The 21826-nt window shown below is 39.9% G+C and overlaps 2 protein-coding genes across 4 annotated transcripts in view; one reads left to right on the forward strand and one right to left on the reverse strand.

The window, feature by feature from the left end:
- CFAP44 (cilia and flagella associated protein 44) overlaps nucleotides 1–15095 on the forward strand; it is a 116278-nt gene extending 101183 nt beyond the window's left edge. The window contains exons 32-36 of the mRNA XM_063111114.1: nucleotides 1061–1177; nucleotides 2124–2325; nucleotides 9486–9646; nucleotides 10794–10928; nucleotides 14904–15095. Of these exons, the coding sequence (XP_062967184.1) occupies nucleotides 1061–1177; nucleotides 2124–2325; nucleotides 9486–9646; nucleotides 10794–10928; nucleotides 14904–15095 (807 nt within the window). The remainder of the gene's footprint in view (nucleotides 1–1060; nucleotides 1178–2123; nucleotides 2326–9485; nucleotides 9647–10793; nucleotides 10929–14903) is intronic.
- A 5651-nt stretch (nucleotides 15096–20746) lies between these two features.
- The window catches only part of BOC (BOC cell adhesion associated, oncogene regulated), a 78726-nt gene continuing 77646 nt past the window's right edge, over nucleotides 20747–21826 (reverse strand). For all 3 annotated transcript variants that reach the window (XM_063092973.1, XM_063092956.1, XM_063092966.1), the window contains exon 19: nucleotides 20747–21508. In XM_063092973.1, coding sequence (XP_062949043.1) covers nucleotides 21321–21508 — 188 coding nt within the window. In that variant the 3' untranslated portion in view covers nucleotides 20747–21320. The remainder of the gene's footprint in view (nucleotides 21509–21826) is intronic.

A 21826-nucleotide genomic window follows, 5' to 3' on the forward strand; every position in this document is an offset into this window, starting at 1 on the left:
TTATTTATCTTCTTTCAAAGTGCTATACATTCTCCTAGCTATAATATTGCCACTTCAAAGCAATGACATTGTTAGGACTTCTCCTCAGAGAAGAAATATTTCCAATATTAAGTCCAGGTTTTCCTCCTTAAGCACAATAGTGGTGGGAGCCATTCCTCTTTCGAAGACTGGAGTTCATCTCAGTCATTGCTTTCCAAACTTTTTTTGATTACATAATTCTATAAGTAAAAAGAATGTGGAACACATACCCCCACAAGAAATGTATATGTATTCATAAATTGTCTCATCAACTATTGTACTAATATAGTTTGTTATGAAACATTCACAAAAACAGAAATTAAAGAAAACGAGATAAAAATGAATAGAAATGGTAACTGATATTTTCCTTCTGCATCCCAAGAGATCATGTTGTTGATGGTCTGGTGGGCGTGCATCCAGCGTTGCAGGTGGCTAAGCTAAACTTCTGGTGTAATATCCACTGATTTGGGCCTTATCTGCTCATTTTCCCTCCTAGGTACTCTTGTCTAGAGCAACATCATTTAACTGATTCATATTCAGAAATATTTTTCATAGGTTACTTCTCTTCTTGCAGATAGGAAATGATTTGGAAAATTTTCAGGGTTATAGGAGATGAGGAATATGCTTTAGAAAAACTGTAGTTAGTAGTTTCATTGCTTTAAAGGGCTTTTTCCTTTAATTTATTGAGGCCATTATAACCAAACAAGATTCCCACCATACTGACAAAGACATTCCATGCAGAGGGCTGCTTTTCATGCAGAAAATGAAAGGGAGATGAGAACGTGTTTTCTAAGCTCCTATTCACAAAACCTTCATGACTCTGGGGACATAGAAATGATCAAAAAATTGGTGTGGATGATAACTTGGCAGGAAGAAAATAATATACATTCCCGGGCTGCAAACTGGGATCATGCACTTAACCATAGCCCAACAAAGCAGATCCTGCTCATGCTTTGCCCTCTCCCAAGATGCCTTTATTTCCCACCTTAGGTATACATTCATTGAATTGTATCAATATTTTACACATGGGGCTTTTTAACAGGTAAAAGTTGTGGCAACTAATCTGAATACAGCAGAGGAGGCCCTGGAGGCTTATCAGCGAGAGAAGCAGCAGCGGCTGAATGAACTGCTGGTCGTGATTCCACTCAAGCTCCATCAGGTGATGCATCTGCAGTGGTTGCCCCCCCACCCCCCGTCTGGGCAGAAGAGTGCTCACAACCCAGCTTTTCTCGAGAAAGATCTGTGTTACTAGTGGGGAGAATTGTGGCCCTTTGCTGAGAATCCTACCTGTAAAATGACACCCAAACATTTCTTATCTGTTGTCAGATTGTTATAAAAGAGCAACATGAAAACATGCCTATTTCCCCATGGCGCGTTATCACTTTGAACGTTCAATCATTTCATGTCCAGAGAAATGAGGAGCCTATAACTTAAGAACAGAGTGGGCTGGCTTTGAAATCTTGGGTCTCGCACACCTATCACTTTTCATACCACCTTTAAATAGACAAAATAAAGATGCAAGAATTGTGAACACTTTTTATCTTCGCTTAGTCTCTACTCGTTAATGAGGAAGGTCAAGACAAAAGGAAAGTATCTTCTCTTTTTCCCTCTCTTTGTTCATTTCCATTCTCTAGTTGAATTGCAGCTTATATTAAATTGCAAGAATATATATATATCAGTGAGAGAAAAGGCTCATCATATCCTCTTTTATCAGGTTAGGGGAAGAAGCTGTGTTTTAGGAAAACAACCCATAGAGCAGCCTTATATATGTTTTGTGTAACCTGACCCAAACTGGATTAGCTATACGGAGCAGTTTGCCTGACATGCCAATCCTGAAATGTTTGTCCCATCGTTATGCAGAAGATATTAAGCCTGATCTTTGTGGGATGATTTGCTGTCCCCGGAGAGACATAATATGGCTTATTATCTGACAGCAACTCTCTGTGTTGACCAGGTCACTGCCACTCAGTGGAGAGAAAGGCAATCCCAAAGGCAAGGACCTAGACAAGGGACGGAGAAGGAAGTGCTCCTCTTGTGCTTTCTAGTACCTTACATTTAGTTTGTATCTTTGTCAATTTTGTTTTTGATTCGTTTTGGTTTTGTAGATAGAGTGTGTGGTACTTGGAGAAATACCTCGTGATCTTTCCGGTACTTTGGTCTTCTCTAACCACTCCTTGGGACGACTGAAAGAACGAATCCTACAGCTCCAGGAAGAAAATTCCAAGCAGCAAAACCTTAACAAAGAATACCGGGAGAGGCGTAAAATGCTCATCCGAGAAAAGAGAGAGATGGCAAAGACGATACACAGTGAGTAGCTGAGCCCGTGGATTACCTAGTAGTGTTTATTGGTAAGAGGGGAAACTATTGGGCAACTGTCTTCAACTCTGAAAACAGTAATCACAGAATCAAAACCACCGAGAGAGGAAACAAGAACACCTTTGCCTCTTCCTACTCGCCATCTCTTCTGACACCATGGAAAGATGACTCTCCTATTTTAAAAGGAGAAATCCTTTTTCATAGAATCTGTTTATCTCTGTGTATGATAAAATATAGAATAATATAATAATGACCCATTTACCCATTACCCAGCTTAAGAAATAAAGCATTGCAGGTAGAACTGAAGCCCCTTCTCTTTCTAATACTATCCTGATGCCCCTTGCCTGGAGTTAAGCACCAGGTATGTGTGCCTGCATGTTTGTGTAGCCACACACAATATAGAGAACATAGAACTACCTTGCATGTGTTTAACTGTGATGGTATTCGTATCATTTTGGGAATCACTTTATTAAACCAATTTTTGAGATGTATTGCTACAGATAACTTATTCACTTTAACTGGTACTACGGTTTTTCATTATGTGAATATAAAATGGAAAATTACTTCTTCAGTCTCCTGTTGATGGATATTTAGGGTATTGCTAATTTTTAATTATTACAGACAATGTCACTGTAAACCTTGTACACATCTCCCGGTGCGCATGTGTGAGAAGGTGAATCCCTAGTACTGGGATCTCTGTTGTAAGGGGATTTGTGCATTTTCAGCTCTCCTGGATATTGCCAAGTTGCCCTCCAAAATGGTTGAACCAATTTATCATCCCCCTGGCATTGTTTGACCCAGGATCCATATTGTCATCAACACTTGGTGCTATCAGACTTTAATATTTTTCTCAGCCTGGTGAATGTTAAGTTATGCAAGTATTTTATGGCGGTTTTTATTTACATTTCCTTAATTGCTGGTGAGGTTGAACAGCTCTACATACATTTACTTGGCATTTATTTGTTTCCTTTTCTGTAACTTGCCAATCATATCCTTTGCCCATTTTTTATTTCTATTTTTTATTTGTTTGCTTATTGATTTGGGGGAATTATTTACCTATATATATATTTCATCTATTAAATGCATTTCAAATTTTCTCTAGTTTCTGGCATGCCTTTTTGACTTTGTCTAGTCTATAATTTTGGGATACAGACATTTAAAATCTTAATATACTAAATTTTATCAATCTTTTTATTTGTGAAATATGCATTATATGTGTCTTGTTTAAGAAATCCTTTGCTATTCTGAGATCATAAAGATTTTTTTTGATCCCGCAATCCTACTACTGGGTATATATCTAAAGGAAATAAACTCAGTATGTTGAAGAGATATCCACACTCCCATGTTTACTGCAGTATTATTCACAATAGCCAGGATATGGAATCGACCTAAGTGTCCATCAACAGATGAATGGATAAAGAACATATATGTATACAACAGAATACTATTCCGCCTTAAAAAAGAAGGAAATTCTGTCATTTGCAACAGCATGGATGAGCCTGGATGACATTATGCTAGGTGAAATAAGCCAGGCATGGAACGACAAATACCACGTGATTTCACTTATATGAGGAGTGTAAAAATGTTGAACTCATGGAAACAGAGAAGAATGGTGGTTACCAGAGCTGTAAAGTGGGCGGGGGGAGTTGGGGAGATGTTGGTCAAGGGATACAAAAATTCAGTTAGATTGGAGGAATAAGTCCAAGAGATCCGCTGTACAACCTAGTGAGTATAGTTAATAACAATGCATTCCATTCTTCAAAATTGCTAGGAGAGTAGATCTTAAGTGTTCTTACCACAAAAATAAATAAATGAGGTAAATCATATGTTAATTAGCTCAATTTAGCCATTCCACAGTGCATATATATTTCACAAAAAAGTCATACATGATAAACATACACATATATAATTTTATTTCTCAATTTAAAAAAGACATTTTCTATCATTTCCTCTATTAGTAGTGTTCTTCACATTAGTGTTTTTAATTCTTCTGGAATTGAGGTACACAGTATAAGATGCATACTTTGGAGATAATTATCTTTTTAAATACTTCTTGTGATGTTGGATATATAGGACATATGTGTAAGTTATGAAGTATTACAAGGAAATAAATCCTGTGAATCTACTACCCAACTTAAAAACAATAATAGTACCAATGCCGTAGCATCTGCCTGCATGTGCTCTACCCACTCTGTCTTCTCACACCCAGCGACAGCCACTATTCCCAGTTTCATGTTTAGCATTCTCTGTCTCTAAAAAAGATAGTTTTAACACATTTATGTGATTCCTAAATTACGTATTGTTTTAGAGCTTCAAAAATATAGTACCATATGTAGCCTTTTGAAACATCTCTTTCATTTAATGTGATATTTCTTTTTTCTTTTTTAAAAATTGCAAGCAGTGTGAATCCATAGATTTTTTTTTTTTTCTGGCACAAAACAAGTCTAAGGAAATTTAGAGAATGCACAAATGTGTGGAAATTAAACAACACTATCCTAAGTAAACAATGGGTAAAAAGAAAAATCGCAGGGAAATTAGAGAGTACTTTGAGGTAAAGATCAAGGCACAACAGATCAAAATTTATAGGATACAGGGTTCATGCTTATAGGAAAATTTATACTTATAAACACCTGTATTAAAAATAAGAAAAATCTCAAATCAGTAATGTAAGCTTCTACCTTAAGAAAATAGAAAAAGAAGAGCAAACTAAGCCAAAAGCAAATATAAGTAGGAAATAACAAAGATTACAACAGAAATAAATGAAATAGAGAATTAAAAAACAATAGAGAAAAACAAAACCAAAAACTGATTCTTTAAAAAGATCAAAGTTTGCATACCTTTATCTAGACTGATGCAGAAAATAGAGTGAAGACCAAAATTATTAAAATCAGAAATAAAGCAGGAGCATTATTACATTGTCACTATGGTTTTTTGTGGTCATAAGATATAATTTATTTCTCTTTCTTGTTTGCATTTTTGTTCTACTGGTGAGTTTTGTTCTTTCTTGTGTATTTGTAGTAGAGATTATCGTTCTTTTGGATTCCAGATGCAGGACACCCTTGAGGATTTCTGACAGGACTGGTCATGTGGTGGTGAACTCCTGCAGTTTTTGTCTAGAAAATACACTTATTTCTCCCTCATTTCTGAAGGATAGGCTTGCTGGGTATAGTATTCTTGGCTGGCAGGTGTTTTCTTTTACTGCTTTGCAAATATCATCCCATTTTCTTCTGGCCTGTAGAGTTTCTGTTGAGAAGTCTGCTGTTGGTCTGATAGCGGCTCCCTTATAGGTGACCTGACTCTTTTGCTTCTGTAAGATTCTCTCTTTGTCTTTGAGCTTTGCCAGTTTGACTATAATGTGTCTTGGAGAGGATCTTTTCAGATTGAATCTGTTTGTGAATCTTTGAGCCTTCTGGATCTAAAGGGCCATGTCTCTCCCTATACCTGGGAAGTTTTTCATTATTATTTTGTTGAATAGGTTTTCCATGCTTTTTCCTTTCTCCTCCCCTTCTGGAACACCCATGATTCAAATATTTGTTTGCTTAGGGTTTTGTGCTAGCTCTCTTAGATTTTCTTCATTTTATAAAAATGCTTTTTTCCTTTTTTTTGTCCACCTGCATTATTTTGAAAAGACTATCTTCAAGATCAGAAATTCTTTCTTCTGCTTGTTCTAGCCTGCTGTTTAAGCTATCAGTTGTGTTTTTCATTTTGTTGAGTGAATCTTTCAGTTCATGATTCTGTTACATTCTTTTTTTTTTTTTGTCTTTTTTTTCATGACCGGCACTCAGCCAGTGAGTGCACCGGCCATTCCCATATAGGATCCGAACCTGCCGCGGGAGCTGCGCTGCACTCCCAGTGCCGCACTCTCCCGAGTGCACCATGGGCTTGGCCCCTGTTACATTCTTTTTTAAGGTATTGATCTCTTCATAAATTTTTTCCTTCATATCCTGTATTTTTTTCTTGTTTCATTATGTTGTCTAACTGAGTCTTCTTGAATCTCAGTGAGTTTGCTTAAGATTGTTGCTCATAATTCCTTTTCAGTCATTCCAAGAGTTTCCCGCTGTATAGGTTCTGGTATTTGAGAATTACTGTATTCTTTTGGTGGTGTCATATTTTCTTGGGTTTTCATATTTCTAGTATCTCTACATTGATGTCTGGTCATCTGGTAGAGCAGTCACTTCTTCTATTACTCTAGAGTGGGCTTTGAGGAGAGAGACAGCCTCTTCTTTTTCTGGTCTCTGCTGGTGACTCTCCTAGTGTCAGTGCTGTTGAGTGTCTGGCAGGCTGCCTGCACAATGCTGTGGCTGCTGCTGTGGTGTCCAGCTGCTTTTGTGGCAACCATGGTTGTTGTAGTGGCTGTGGTGGGCCACCCATGTGGAAGTGGTGTTTTTGGTGTGCTCTCTTGCCTGCTCCCAGGTGGAGGGGGCTGCCATTAGCTCCTGCCTATGTCCCCAGGAATGCTCTCTTGCCCCTAATATTATATTTCCAAGATTAGATGTAGTTGTGCAGGTAGCTGTAGTTTATTTTCATTGTTGTATAATATAATATCCTGTGATTATACTAAAATTTATTCATTCTTCTCCTGACAATGGACATATAGATTGTTTTTTGTTTTTTTGCTTTGATAATTCTGCTACTACAAAAAATCTTGTACATGGTACATGTGTACAAGAATTTGTGTAGGATACATACCTAGTAGTAGAATGGCTTAGTTGTAGGGCATGTAAGTGCCAAGTTGTCTTCCAGAATGATGATACATTACTAATTTACACTCCTATCAGCAGAATATGAGTTCCCTTTGCGATACATATATCATTGAAAATGCATAATCTTATTAGGTTTCGAATTTTTGCCAAACCAGAGTTATAAAGTGGTAACTCATGGTCTTAATTTGCATTTTCCTAACCACTTAGGAGGTTGAACATTTTTTTGTATATTTTTGGGTTCTTTAATAGGTTCTGTTCTATAAAATGCCTGTTCATGTATGTTGCTCATTTTTTTTCTGTTGATTTGTTTGCCCTTTTAAAAAAATTGATATGTGGGATTTTTATTTTCTTGATACTAATCCTCAGTTGGTTATGTGTGTTCTAAATATCTTCTCCTGTTTTGGGGTTTTCACTTTTATTATGGCATTTGATGAACAATAACTTCCTGATTTTAATTTATCAATCTTTTATTTTAGGCTTAATGATTTCTAAATTTATTTTTTAAATTGCCGTAAAATGTACATAATATTTAACATCTTAACCATTTGTAGGTGGACAGCTCAATGAGATTAAGTACTTTCACATAGTTGTGCAACCATCACATCCATCTCCAGAACTTTTTTATCTTTCCAAACCAAACTTCATACCCATTAAAATAATAACTCCCATTACCTCCTTCCCCCAGCTCCTGGAAACACCATTCTACTTTCTGTCTCTATGAATTTGACTACTCTAAGTACCTCAGATGAGTAGAATCATACAGTATGAGTGTTTAACTTGTATTTGTCTTTTTGTGACTGTCTTATTTCATTTAGCACAATGTTTTCAAGGTTCATTTATGTTGTAGTATGTGTCAGAATTTCCTTCCTTTTTAAGGCTGAATAATATTTCATTGTATGTATATGTATATATATGTTTATCCATAGGGTGAATGGCAAGGACTAGAGTGCATGTCCTAGTATGTGAAGTAGCCATGGGAGAGGGCACCCCACGTCACAGCCATGAGAGGGGGCCCCCCGTGTGTCCTAGTATACAAGGCAGCCATGAGAGAAGGGCCCCCACATGTCCTAGTACATGAGGCAGACGTGAGAGAGGGCACCCCTTTATATGGGACTAGCTGGAGGGAATCACAGTTCTCACTGAGAGAGGCCAAGCAGACAGCTATAGGTGAGCACCCATGTGCTATCATCTATCTGTCATTTCATTTTCATCACTGGTTACTATAGCCACCACATTATAAAAGTCCATGGGGCTTACTCACACAGAATACAAAGTGCATAGCTTCTCCCTGGACTGCATGAATAGCCATGCCAATTATAATATTGTAATTCAATCATAACAATTATGCCTGAACCCACATTTCTGCACTATAATGGAATTGTATCATCTCGTTATACCTTAAGGCCTTCAAGCTTCACTTAGGGAACAGTCTAGTCACTGACAAAGTCTTGGTACAAGATTATATTTTCTTAGAGAGGCCAGACCCCACAAGAGAGATCTTCCCCAGGTATTCTAGAGTCCTTGCTTTGAGGAAAGACAATAAACAAAAATAAAATACAATGCATGTTAGATGGAGATAGCAGTTAAGAAGAAAAATTAAAAATGGACTGGGAAAGAGAGTGCTGAGGTCCATGGGAGGCCAGGAAAGGGCTGCCTGGAGAACCTGCTCTTAGCGATGAGTCCTTGGCCAGCCTCACTCTTGCTTTCAGAAAAGAAACTGTACGGAGTGACCACAGGGGTGTCTGGGAAAGAGCATTCCAGACTGAGGGACCTAAAAGGGGGTGAGCCTGGCATGTCTGAGAAGCGCAGAGGAGGCCAGAGCATCTGTAGTGAAGTAAATGAGCACTAGAGGTGTGGGAAAGGAGGCGGGAGAGAAAGCAGGGCGGGGCAGGCCGGGTGAACACCAAGGGGCAGGCCTCCTGAACACCAAGGACTTCACTCTTTACTTGGAGTATGATGGAAACGTTGTCTACGATGACTAAGTGCCTGCTCTACTCTTAACACTATATGCGGTAGAGATCAACAATTGAAAAAAAATGGAAAAGTGTATAATTTAGTTGGAGCCCGTTAACAGTCTGAGGAGGGGCAGATGAGAGTGTGTAAGCCAGTTGGGGAAAAGGAGTCAGTTTTAGGTAGGATTTTGAAGATGAAAAGGCAGTATAGGAAAAGGTATTTTAAGTGAGGAAAGCAGCAGGCAGGATGCTTTTGCAGGATGGTAAAAAATTTTATGTTGCTGGTTGATTTTTCTAGAAGAAAAAAAAAAATCAGTCTATGCCTTGTTACAAAGTTTGTTACAAAATTTGCTAGAAGAAAAATCACTGGCAACATAAAATTTCTTACCATCCTGCAAAAGCAGTTCCTTAGAGTTTTATTGTTATTGAGGTTGTTAGTTTAATAATAACATAGGAAGCCACTGAACAACTTGGGACAGTGACTGTCTTGTTATAGAAATGGAGGAAACAGTCAACCAACTGATGATCAGCAAGTTTGGTCGTGTGATAGACCTAGAAGCCCTCCAGACGCTTTCTGTTAATACAACTCTTGAAGAACTGAAGATCAAAAAACTTCGAAAGGAGCTATCGAATGCAAAGGAAATGAAGATCTGGGAGGTAAGGAGGAGAGGACAGGGCTCTTCTTTGGCTGAATATGGTGAAGGTGAGAAATCCTGGTGAGCTGTAAGTGGTTCCTGCAAAGGGTCTGTGCAGCTGGAGATGGCACTGTGAGCCCGTTTGGCTCCCCCAGGATCTTAGGCCGGTCCCAGCTTCCTTACTATTCACTTAGTTGAAGGAACTGTGTTTCTCGAAGCAAAAGCACCAGAGGTTTCGGGGTCCAGAGTGCATATGAATATGACGTAAAATGGCATGGAAGAATATGGAAAGATCCCACTTTGAAGCCTACACTTAACGTATACATGCTCTGACCGTGTTAGAAATGGAGCTGCTATCTTCTGAGGATCCTAATTGTATTATTATTTAGCTTCTATATGCTATTCCCGTTTGGAATTAGAAAACATCTAAGTGATAAATTTTGTAACAAGGCATAGACTGTTTGGCTGGTAGGGACTTAATGGATGTTAATATCTACATACTGCTCCCCGAGCCATGGGATGAGCAGTGCCCCAGTTCCAGCCTGATTCAGAGACAGAAGATTTTATAAAAATTTTATAAGCCCACAAATCATTATATTTCCTACAATTTTCTGTATCATCCGCATATAGGATAGGAGGAAAGATTCCTAGTGCTACTTTGTCTAGGGACCCTGCCTCACATTTGATAGACCAAGATTTGCCACTGTACTTTGAAGAAGCACATTACCCTGTCGGGAATGTGGGAGATAATATGTGCAATCTAAAACAATTTGTTGGCACAATAAGAGAACAAAGGAAAACCATTATGCAGATGTTTAGCCATTCAAGTTATCTCCCTTGAGGGATTCTTGGCCAAGACTGGGGAAAGAGCAATACATGAAAGTTTGCTTTTTAAACGACCATCCTTGCTTTTAAGTAATGAGTACCAGCAATCAGTATGAATACTAATTTCATTCCTCCACAATAAAGTGATATCTGTATCTCTCTTATCTTTACCTACTTCGATTCTTGAGCATACCTACATTCCTCTTACCTTTGATCTAACCAGACCCAATGCAGTTTCTTCTGGTTGCACTTTCATAAGATGGTTTTGATCAAATCTGGACACTCATTTTTCTCTATTTCCTCTCATTCACTTAATCCATTTTACAACTTCCTGCCCCCGGTAGAAAAAGATTGCTCAAATGCGATGGGAGCTGATGATGAAGACAAAAGAGCACACCAAGAAGCTGCATCAGATGAATGATTTATGTATTGAAAAGAAGAATCTTGATTCTCAGCTGAATACACTACAGAACCAGCAGGTATGTTCCTTTTCTTCAGACGCTTTTTCAGAATCGAGGAATGGAGGCTATTCACAAGAATGTCAAGTGCTGGCATATAAACAACCTCGATTTTGAAGCACTTCCAGGCCAGCTGGGTCCCTGAGGACACTGAGTTGGTATTAGCCACATTACAGTGGGCTTGACAGAATAGGTTTATTGAATGCCTCTTAGGTGCCATGAACTCACGTAAGTACTAATTTATAGGGTTTGCTTTGGTCCTGGAAAGGTAAGGTTAGTTAGTTATAAATAATCACACAAATATACTCCCTGAATTTGGTGTCAAACACCCATTTCCAGTATCTGTTTATTTCATTTGACCTGAAGTTAGACCTTGAATTGTGGGATCTTACATATCACTTTACTAATGCTTGCTACTTTTTGTAGGTTTCAACTTGCTGTCATATAATATTTATTGAGCCTATCGTAGTTTTTAATACATAGTATGTGGTGGATAATACTTTAGTAAAAGTTTATGCAATTCAAGCCTTGCCCTCTAGGAACCTAACACATGTATGACATATTCGAAACTGTAAGTTATGTACTTGTATTATCTGCAAAAATGCCAGTTATTTCTCGATGTTTTTTGCTTTGTATTTTCTTTAAGCACCCTAGAAATGGTCTAAGCCAGGTGTTCTCAAAGTATGGTGCCCTGAGAATAGCATCAGCATCACCTGGGAACTTGTTTAAGATGCAAATTCTTGGACCCTATCACAGATCTACTGAATCAGAAGCTCTGGGGGAGGGACCCAGCAATCCGTGCATTAACCAGCCTTCCCGGTGACTCAGTTTGTGCTAGTGTTTGAGTCATTGGTCTAAGCAAAAGTCTCAAAGTAAGAAAGAATACAGTTTATTCCTGAAAGAAAGTGAGCCGAGATGCTGGGTACCATTCAAGCTTTATTAAAGAAAGAAATCTGCCAGGCTGTACTCAAAATGGAGGACAGCCTGGGGCTGCCCTGAGAATGGGGGACTGCACCAGGTGTGGGGGTGGTAGAGCTTATATAGGTATGTTGGCGCCAAGAGCTGGGTGATGTAATTCCAGGGTGGGGATTGAGTTAAGTCATGGGAATGGAGAGTTCTGTGCATGTGGAAATGCCTAAAGTTTCATTTTCTCTGAAACCATGAGGCTTCTTGTAAAAGAGAATGGGGGAGGGGAGGGGAGGAGGTGGACGGTGCCATTTTGTACTTGGGCTTGTCTAAAATGGTGCTGGTTATGTTGCAGATCTATTAATTCCATGAAGAGTGAATATTTGGGAGGTTTATCATTGGAAATTAGATATGAAAGGAAGACTAGAATTTGCATATTGAGGGGGCCCTTTATCCACCAAAGAATTTTTGAGTGAAGAATGTAGGCAGCATTTGAGAAGGTTAATGCCTAAACAAAATCTTCACAGACTAATCAGTCAGTAAACATTTGCTGACTTGATGTGCTTTGGTAAGCCCAGATACATGAGAAAGGAAAGAGTGTGGAGGTAGATGTGGAGGAGGAGATTTGAATGGGAAAAAAATTACCAGTATATGCCTCTTTACGTAGTATATATTTACATAATATATCTTTACAGTATATCATTACATGTACAATCTCTTTACATAGGATATCTCATTTAATCCACAAAACACTGCTTTCCAAAGTTCAGAGAAGTTAAGTAATTTGCTCAGGCTCTCCGAGCTAATGCATGGTGAAGTCAGTTTTTAAACCCAGGTCTGTCTGCCTCCAAAGCTGACTCCATTGCTTTTTACGATGAACTGGGTATTAATTGGGATGTAGTTGGTAAAAACAAAAAAGCAAGTGTCAAAAGACACTTCAAAGTAAGAATAGCCAAATGTTATGGCCAACCTCTGATGGGTAAAAGAAATTTGCCCGGGCCGAGCCCGTGGCACACTCGGGAGAGTGCGGCGCTGGGAGCGCTGCAACGCTCCTGCTGCGGGTTCGGATCCTATATAGGAATGGCCGGTGCACTCACTGGCTGAGTGCCGGTCACGAAAAAGACAAAAAAAAAAAAAAAAAAAAAAAGAAATTTGTCCACGAGAACCGGGTGAGAGGAAAAGGAAGAGAGTTTATTTTTGGCAGCCAGGGCTATGCAGGCCAATCGAGAAGCTCAGCCCCGAGTTGAAACCTCTCACAGCTTTTATTTTTAGCTAGGTGGGAATTTTTCGCACCTGACACAATCTAGCCAATGCAAGCAAGCCAGCGGTACATAAGCTAATTTTCTGGTTAGCCCTGTAGCCCCTCCCCACCCTGGATTCCCCATAGGGACCTTCCAACCTAAAATGGCGGAGCAGCCTAAAATGGCGTTGGTTATGCTACTTTGTTTATTCCCCCATTTATTTTAGCAAGTGATTTGTACAGAAGCAGAATGCATATGTTAAGGTCAGTAGGGGTTGGGGCATCCCTTAACAGCCTCCAAAGCTGACTCCATTGCTTTTTACAATGAACTGAGTATTAATTGGGATGTAGTTGGTAAAAACAAAAAAGCAAGTGTCAAAAGACACTTCAAAGTAAGAATAGCCAAAATTGGATTAAATATGGTGAGAACGAAGGGAAAGTTAAGGTGACTTCAAAGTGACCAACCAAAATGACTGGGCATGAATTGGTGTGTCAGGCATGTTATTAACTACAAGTAACCCAAAGCCCTATTAAGAGTAGCTTAAACAATAGGAGTCATTTTTCTCACTTGATGAGAAATCTGGATGGGGATGACAGCAGGTTTTGGTTTAGAGGGTCCATGATGTCAGCACCTGTGTCTCTGATTCTCTCAGTGTTCCCTTCAAAGTCATAGGACGGCTGCTGCAGCTCTGTTTCACATCCATGTGCCAGCCTCTTCTGTCCCTTTCATTAAGAAAGCAAAAGTTTTCTATTTACATCCACTGAGCCACCCCTAGCTGGAAGAGAAACTGGGTAAGGTTAGTGTTTAGCTTTGACAACCTCTAAAATAAAGGCGAGCAAGGGAGAAGAGGCAGAAGGGTAGAACTCGGCAACCCTTACTTACCATGCAGGTCTGCCATAGTGAATAGGGGTCATGGAAAAATCATGGACATTTTGGCTTCAAGGAACCTGTTTCTAACCTGGCTTCCAACCCTTATTAATATAGTGACTTGGGCCAGTTAATAAATCTGTCTTGGTTTCCTCATCTGTAAAACTGGAATAACAACACCTAGTTCAGAGGATTAAATGAGAGAGCATATGTAAAGCACCTAACACAACTAAGTGTTATGTGCTTCCTTTAACGGATGTATTCATCCATTCAGAGTCATTGAGCATCTACTTATGTAACAAGTACGAGGGGCAGGTACTGGGGAGAGTGGTGGGACTCAGTCATACTGGGCCCTAACTCTGAGATGCACAGGATCTACAAAAGATAGGTATTAAACAAGCACTTAGGTTGAACCATATAAAATTGGCATTTTTTAGGTTAAAAAAATGGTCAGATATCATAAATTTCATATGGTTCAATCTGATAATAATGATGATGAATACTTATGATGGATATTTTGATAGAACATAGAGCAGGAAACCCTAACCTAGTCCATGGGGCAAAGAAGGCCTCCCTGAAAGTGATGTTGGGAGCATGAGAGTTAGCCAGTGGGGAAGGAAATCAGATGAGAAAATAGAGAGGATTTCTTTTCGAGAAACAAAACATGGGCTGTATAGACAAAGAAAGACATACCTTATCTTTTATGATTCCAGCCACGCGCCCTCTAGGTAATGAATGACTGAGAGCTAGCTTAAAGTGTTCAAATTCCAAAGGGGATTTGCATTTGAAGAGTTGTTTCATAGTCCAAAAGCACACATTTCTAATGGTGGGATTTCAGCAGAAGAATTGAAGGATCCTTAAATTAAGGAGCAATGGCTGTTTAAATTGACTCTAAGGCTGGCATTCCTAACAGATGTATAAGGACAGGGAATTTTTCACATCCCAAATGCTGCTTAAAGCAGGAGGTGTTTTTATTCAACAGGGCAATGCCTTCCAGGGCCCTCGGAAAGCAGACATTGTGGCAAGAGAGAAGGTCACTGAATTGATCCAAGTCCAGGCGGAAAGGATTTTAGCCTTAAAGGAAGAGATTGCTCTTTTGCGCAAGAAAGGTGGCCTTGTCCTCCCACCCATTCATCCCCCACAAGAGAATGAAATGAAGCCCATGGACCCTTAAGCTTGCTGTTTCCTCAAATCCATCCAAGATTCTGACGTAATTCACCAGAAGTTCTGTTCCTTTGTCACCTGCAACAATCCTATTCTTTTAGTGAACGTATCTAAAGCCAGATCCAGTCATGTAGTTTTAATAATTTTTCTCTAGTTTGGTTATCTTAGAACTGACTATAAAACCTAACATCTAATTATTATTGAACTGAACCATTTTAGATGTTTGGAACTTACATGAACATGAAGTCTTGAAGGCTGTATCTCACAACTGTAAGAAAGCATTGGTTTTTTGTTTTGAAAAATTTGTTTTTTGGTTATTCTGAATTTTTAGCTATTGGCAAGAAAAACTACCATTCAGCAATCTCTTTCCTGATCCTTGGACCCTTAGAAAATAAACTTTGGTGTTATTAAGTGTTCTCTGAGAGAGCACGAGAGAAAAAGACAAACTGTTTTGCCAACAATATCTTAGAATAAGAAATGCAAATTAGAATTTTGGTATTGTCGACTTCATAAAGCAGTGATTTGAGGGCTCAGGATTCAGGCAATGCAGGCAGACACAAGCAGTGCAGTTTGCTTTAGTTTGCTTTGGGTTGGCAGAAATCAGGATAATAACCAGCTTACTGAATCACCCATAGTTTTTGCAAACTCCTCAGTTCTTAGTGGAGCAGAGAAATGTGTTTTGCAAAATGATAATAAAGAGGTTTTTCCCTGAAGATTTTTGCATCTCCATCAGTGCTAAGTACGCCCCATAGTTTCTCATGTCTTATGCCATTTTTTTTTTTTTCAGGTTTTACTTGAGTCCTTTGGTGTTTTTGATACTGATCAGGAAGTAAGGAAATAGATTTACAGTACTCTGGGAGATTGTCTATAACAATTACTTTTGATTATGCATAACATTTTAAACTATTTTAAGAATATCCTTTTGGTTTGGGGGTAAGTGCTCATTGAAATTCATGGCTTCAGCCACTTAAGGATGATCTGACATTGGAGTCCTCTTAGTAATATAGCACTGTTACCGGAAAATTCCAGGTCCTGCTGGCTAGATCCGGGTTCCTGGTATGTCGAGCAAAGAACCGGCCAAGACAGGCCAGAAATGAAAAGTAAAAGCAGTTTTATTTAGCAAAGGAAGACAGAAGAGTACACTCCGGAGAAAATGGGGTGGGCTGGAGTGAGAAGAGTGCTCACGAGCCAAAACAGTTACATTCTTGGGGTTTTAAGTTCCTTAGCTGGATTAGTGCCATTTGGTCATTGGTTGAGCCCTGAATGTAATAACTGTCACGTTGGTTAAAGAGATTGGCGCCCTGGCTGGTGGGACGTCACTGGTCTAACTGAATGGCACCCAAGATGGTGGGGGTGGGGAGGCTTCCTATGGTTGCTTCTGCGCATGTGCATGCCTGCTCTGGAAACCGTTCGTCCCATGTGCAAATAACCAGGTTTTCCCTCTCCCACTATTGTCTCTATCTAGCTTCCTGCCTCAGCCCGACGCTTTAGATTCAGAGCTCTTTGGGGCTGTATTAATGAGATCCCCGATTGAGGCTGTCCCAGGATGTAAATTGGTCACCGAGAAGAAAAGGTGAAAAAGGCAATATTGCATAAATGGAGAAAGCAAGTCAGCAGTGCCAAATCTTGCTAACCTGTGGTTAGCCTGCTAATCAGTCCTCCCAAATTACAGACAGAACTTGCTCTCTTTGTATGTTAGAATATTCTTAGAGGTGGCCCCTTGGCCTATTGTCTCTCTAAGATTCTTTCATATCCTTGTTTAAGCGGTCAGAATAGTTCATCGTTTGCACCTATCACCATAAATCTCTGATGTTGTGGCTTCTCTACTAGAGAGTACCCTTTTTCCTCACTTTCTCTGCTGTGTAGCCTAAACTACGTGTGCCTTTCAAGCGTTTTTAAAAATGTGCTAGTCATAGCGCTGTTTTATTTATTTATTGCTGTGTAAAAAATTACCCCCAAACTTAGCTTAAAATGGCAAACTTATTCTGTCACCCAGGAATGAGAGGGTTTGTGAGGGTCAGGAATCTGAGAGCAGCTTAGTGGTGTCCCTCGCTCAGGGTCTCTCGTGGAGCTGTGGCCATGCTGTGAACTGGAGCTGCTGCCGTCTGCATCTTGGCTGGAGCTGACGGAGTTACTCCAAACTCACTTGGCTGTTTGGAAGGACGCTTCAGTCCCTCACCCCATGGGCCTCTGCATGGGGTGTTCATGACATGACTTCTCCCACGGGGAGCGATGCAAACATGAGGGAAAGAGCATGAGAGAATGACCCAGATGGGAGCCACAGTCTTTTAGAACCTAACCTCAGAAGTGACACACCATCACTGTCTCCACGTGGGAGGGGGACCAAATAGAGTGTGAATAGCAGGTGGGGATCACTGGGGGCCATCATGGGGCTAGCTACCACAAGGAGCCACTGCCTGGATAAAGGGACGGGTCTCCAAGAAAGATCCTGGTAGTTAGTTGTAAGAGCCAGGGAAAGTTATTTTATTTATTACCTGACAAATGAATTTGGATAAGCTCTGAGGCTCCTTCCCATTCTGAAATTCTGTGATCCTAATTACAACAATGAACTTAGATTCTATAGAAGAGCCATGTCAGTGAGTCCACAAGTATTTCAATTTAGAGTAAAACTAATCAGGATTATTATTTTTTTCCAAATTGAACTAGACTACATCACTAGTTAAGTCTACAATATTTAGGCCTTCATCCAGCATGTTTGGGATTTGATGATATAGTTAATACTCAATTATTTTATTTTGAACTGGACAAGATATATTGATAGCTCCAGTTTCATTTCTACTTGAATCTGTAATTTAGGATGAGCACCTGAGTCCTTGGGAAGTTAAGCTTCAAACAAAAGTTTGGGGGCAGCTGGACAAGGGGTGGCCGAAGGCTGTCCTGCTCCACTCATCATACTGTTCTCTGTTTCCTGCTGTGCTCTTAGAGGACCATCGTCACCTCTGAGGGTGAGGCTGAAAATCAGCCTACATTAAATTACTTGTGGATCAACTGTTATATAACTTGGCTATATTGAACTCTCATCCATAGTATTATCACATCTCAGCACTGGAAGAAAAATAAACTGTAGAGTCCAGCCCTTCTGCCACAACTTCACAGTAAAAGGAGTTACTCATTGCTGCTGAGCCAGCCTATCCTGTCACAGGGGGCTCCATCCTTAGAGAGGTCTGCGAGCCATCGGCTGACTCAGCACCTCCCACCAACTCCCACACGCTAGGCCTCACTCTTCCCTTTAGTAATTTCTGTAGCCTTTGCTGAATGAATCAAAACTTTTAAAAGGTACTGTAATAATAAATAATTACCCTGAACCTAAAGAAATACAAAATGAAATAAAATTGAATACATGAGCTTTTCATTTTCTAGGTAGAAATTTAAAAGCCTTATGTCCTAAACTTTTCCTTCTTTCCTGTAATTGGTTAAGGTATAAATATACACACATCTCACTTAACATGCGTCAGAAATGAGTTTTCTTTCCTGGGACTTTTTTTTTTTTTTTTTTTGAGAACTAAAACCATTCAGTGTTGCTATGATTCAATGGCAGATATTTCACACATCACTTCAATAAAGTTCACCAAAATTCACTTTGACAACTTAGATCATCAAGGAGAAAAAACAAAGGGAGATTTTTAAAGGCTAGAAGGTGAGTTACAGCTCAGATCTGAGGGCCCCTGGGCTAGCAAAGCTAAGGCTGAGAACACTGGCCCTGCCCTCTGGGAAGTGACCTGGAGGCCTTCCACACCAAGTTGTGTCTGAAATCACAGTATTTTATTTCTTCTCTTCTCTGCTCTATTTCTCCTTTCCTATCATTTCCATGTTCCTTGCAGTCCTTTATTTTAAAAACAATTTTTTAAAAATACCGCTTTTCTGAAAACCATGTGGCATTTTAATGCGAGTTCTTTCTCAGATTTAGCTGCTTGATGGAAAAAGGATGCAGAAGTCTAAGGAAGACCAGGTGCTGTGCTTCTTCTGGCCAGCAGAGGGTGCACTTGTCCCAAACAGTGAGTCCACTGCCCGCCTCTGGCTTCCCAAGATGGTGTTTATCAAATTCTTCCTGATTAGAAGCCAGGGTCTGGCACAGCTCTTAATGAGATTAAGTGTCTCCTAAGCATCAGGAAAATCCAAATCAAAACCACATTGAGATACCATCTCACCCCAGTTAGACTGGCTATTATCAAAAAAGACAGAATTAACAAGTGCTGACAAAGATGCGGAGAAAGGGGACTCCTACACTGTTGGTGGGACTGTAAATTAGTACAACTACTATGGAAAATAGTATGGAGGTTTCTCAGACAACTACAGATAGAGCTGCCATACAATCCAGCAATTCCACTTCTGGGTGTATACCCAAAGGAACGGAAATCATCACGTCGAAGGGATGCCTGCACTCCCATGTTCATCGCAGCTCTGTTTACAATAGGTGAGAGTTGGAACCAACCTAAATGTCTATTGACAGACGACTGGATAAGGCAAATGTGCTATATATACACAATGGAAATCCTCCCATAAAAAAGAATGAAACTCTGCCATTTGCAGCAACATAGATGAGATTGGAGAAAATTATGTGAAGTGAAATAAACCAGGCACAGAAAGAGAAGTACCACATGTTCTCATAAGGGGAAGTTAAAAAATAAATAAGAAAAAAAGAAAGATACAACAATCACAATAATTTGTTGAACTTTCAAAACAAGGGAACAGAACAAAGGTTACCAGAGGTGGGAGAGGGGGAGGAGGAGGGAGATTAGCAAGAGATTGGTAAAGAGCCACAAAAAATAATTACATTGTGTCATGTTGAATATACTAATTATCCTGATTTGAGCATCACATATTGCACAGTTATTGATATTCGATGCTGTATCCCAGATAGGTACAATCATTTCAATAATAAGAAAAAAGAGATTGTTTCGAGTGGCATTTCATCTGTAACTAAACTTCACTGAAAACTAGAAAATACATTCTTACCCTTCCTCCCCCACAAACTCAGTTAAAGTGTGTTAAGGCTTTCCTTGCAAGCTTCAGTCTCCATCTAGTTCTGGTTATTCATATAAAGGTTTTAAAATTTCAGCTTAAAAAAAAATCTACAGTTGACCCTTTGGTTGGACAACAGTAAGTAAATGTGGGTTTAAACTAGTGAGTCAACTACTTTGGCAATGCTGCTGTATATTTGGAAAGAAGGGAAGGAAATTTATCAGTTACCATATGTTCATGTGTAGCATACCACTTAAACTAAAGTATTTTGGAGAAATTACTTGGTCTTCAACCCCCCCTCCCACTTTCCCCCATACCCACCCATACACCCCTATATAAAAAGGATGAGTTTCATTCCTTCAATATGACCAAAGCTTTGCCTCAAGTCCAGTTAGTAAGAAAACTGGGAATCTGCATCTCTTTGTCTATTATTATATAATGTTTCCCTCTTGGACTAACAGATTATTAATACATTCTGCATTAATCAAAACACATCTGGCATTCAATGTTGAAAAAGACAAAAAATTGAGAAACATCTGCTACCTTTTCCAGATCTCATCTCTTGATGGATCTGAAAATGTCACAAGCGGGCATTTTCTTCAAACACTCAAAGACTGGATTCTAACATCTAAAGAAAATGCTGACTCACACATGACTAAGTAGAATGTTACCGGGAAGACTAAACATTTATTTAGAAGTTACAGTGTTTGTTTTTACAGAGATATGTTGTCATGGATTACTGACTCTGGAAGGTTTGTTAATGCTTTCAGTGCTACACACATCTTCGTCTGTTCTCATGGGCATCTTAGGAAAAGGTTTCCTGTAGCATCGGATCCAGCCATCTTTGTGGGTGTCTCCAGTCGGTGATACCACGGCCCTTGCTCTTGGCTCACTGTTACTGGGAACAACGTGTCTAGGATTCTTGCTCTCACCAGCTCAGTGGGGGCCTCCTGCAGCCTCCCAGGCAGCCGCAGAGGCTCTGAGTGGGGAGCTGTGCTCCTCAGCCTGCATTCTGGCCAGACTGTGAGACTGTTTCCTGGCTGACTCCTGTTATGTGGTGGCTTGTTTTCCCTCTCGTACCTCAATGGGGAGGGTTCCTTATGTCTCTCCAGAGTTATAAAAACACATATACATTTATTTACAAGTGCATAAATATATAAATATGGCTATAATAGAAAAATAAATACCAATTTTCTCTGTCTCCTTTTTTAAAAAAAGCAATATATAGTCTTTCTGGGATATGGGCTTTTGCCTAAATTGTGGGAGGTGGTGTTTCAAAAGACACATGCACCAGCGGGCCAGGGGAGAGCCGCATTCCAGCTTCCTGTCCTAGGTAGGTCCCTGGAGAATGCTGAGGACACCAGTCTCCTCCACCCATGTTACAGGAGTCAGGACTGTCCACTTCTTCAACTGGTACAAGGCCCAAGCAGCACGGGGGACCTGGGGGGGTAGAGAAAGTAGGAACATTAAAATCTAGACTGATCAAGGAACCAATGCTCTGTGGTACTGGGCCAAACTGTTTGGGAGCTGGTTACACTGGCCCTAAAGGAGGGACAGAACCTACAGCCATGACAGGGTCACATATGCTCCCTCGAGGATCTCACCGATGTGGGGAGGGCCACTTATTACCCACGAGACCACAGAGATCCTCATGCACTCTGCCTGCATCCCACGGGACCTATGAAACTGCTCTTTCCAGATTCAGGCTGCTAGTACACCCTTTCGTGTGGCTTCTGGTTATAATCATCCCACTCAACA

The sequence above is a fragment of the Cynocephalus volans genome, chromosome 1 (genome assembly GCF_027409185.1).
Source record: "Cynocephalus volans isolate mCynVol1 chromosome 1, mCynVol1.pri, whole genome shotgun sequence".
Lineage (NCBI taxonomy): Eukaryota > Metazoa > Chordata > Mammalia > Dermoptera > Cynocephalidae > Cynocephalus > Cynocephalus volans.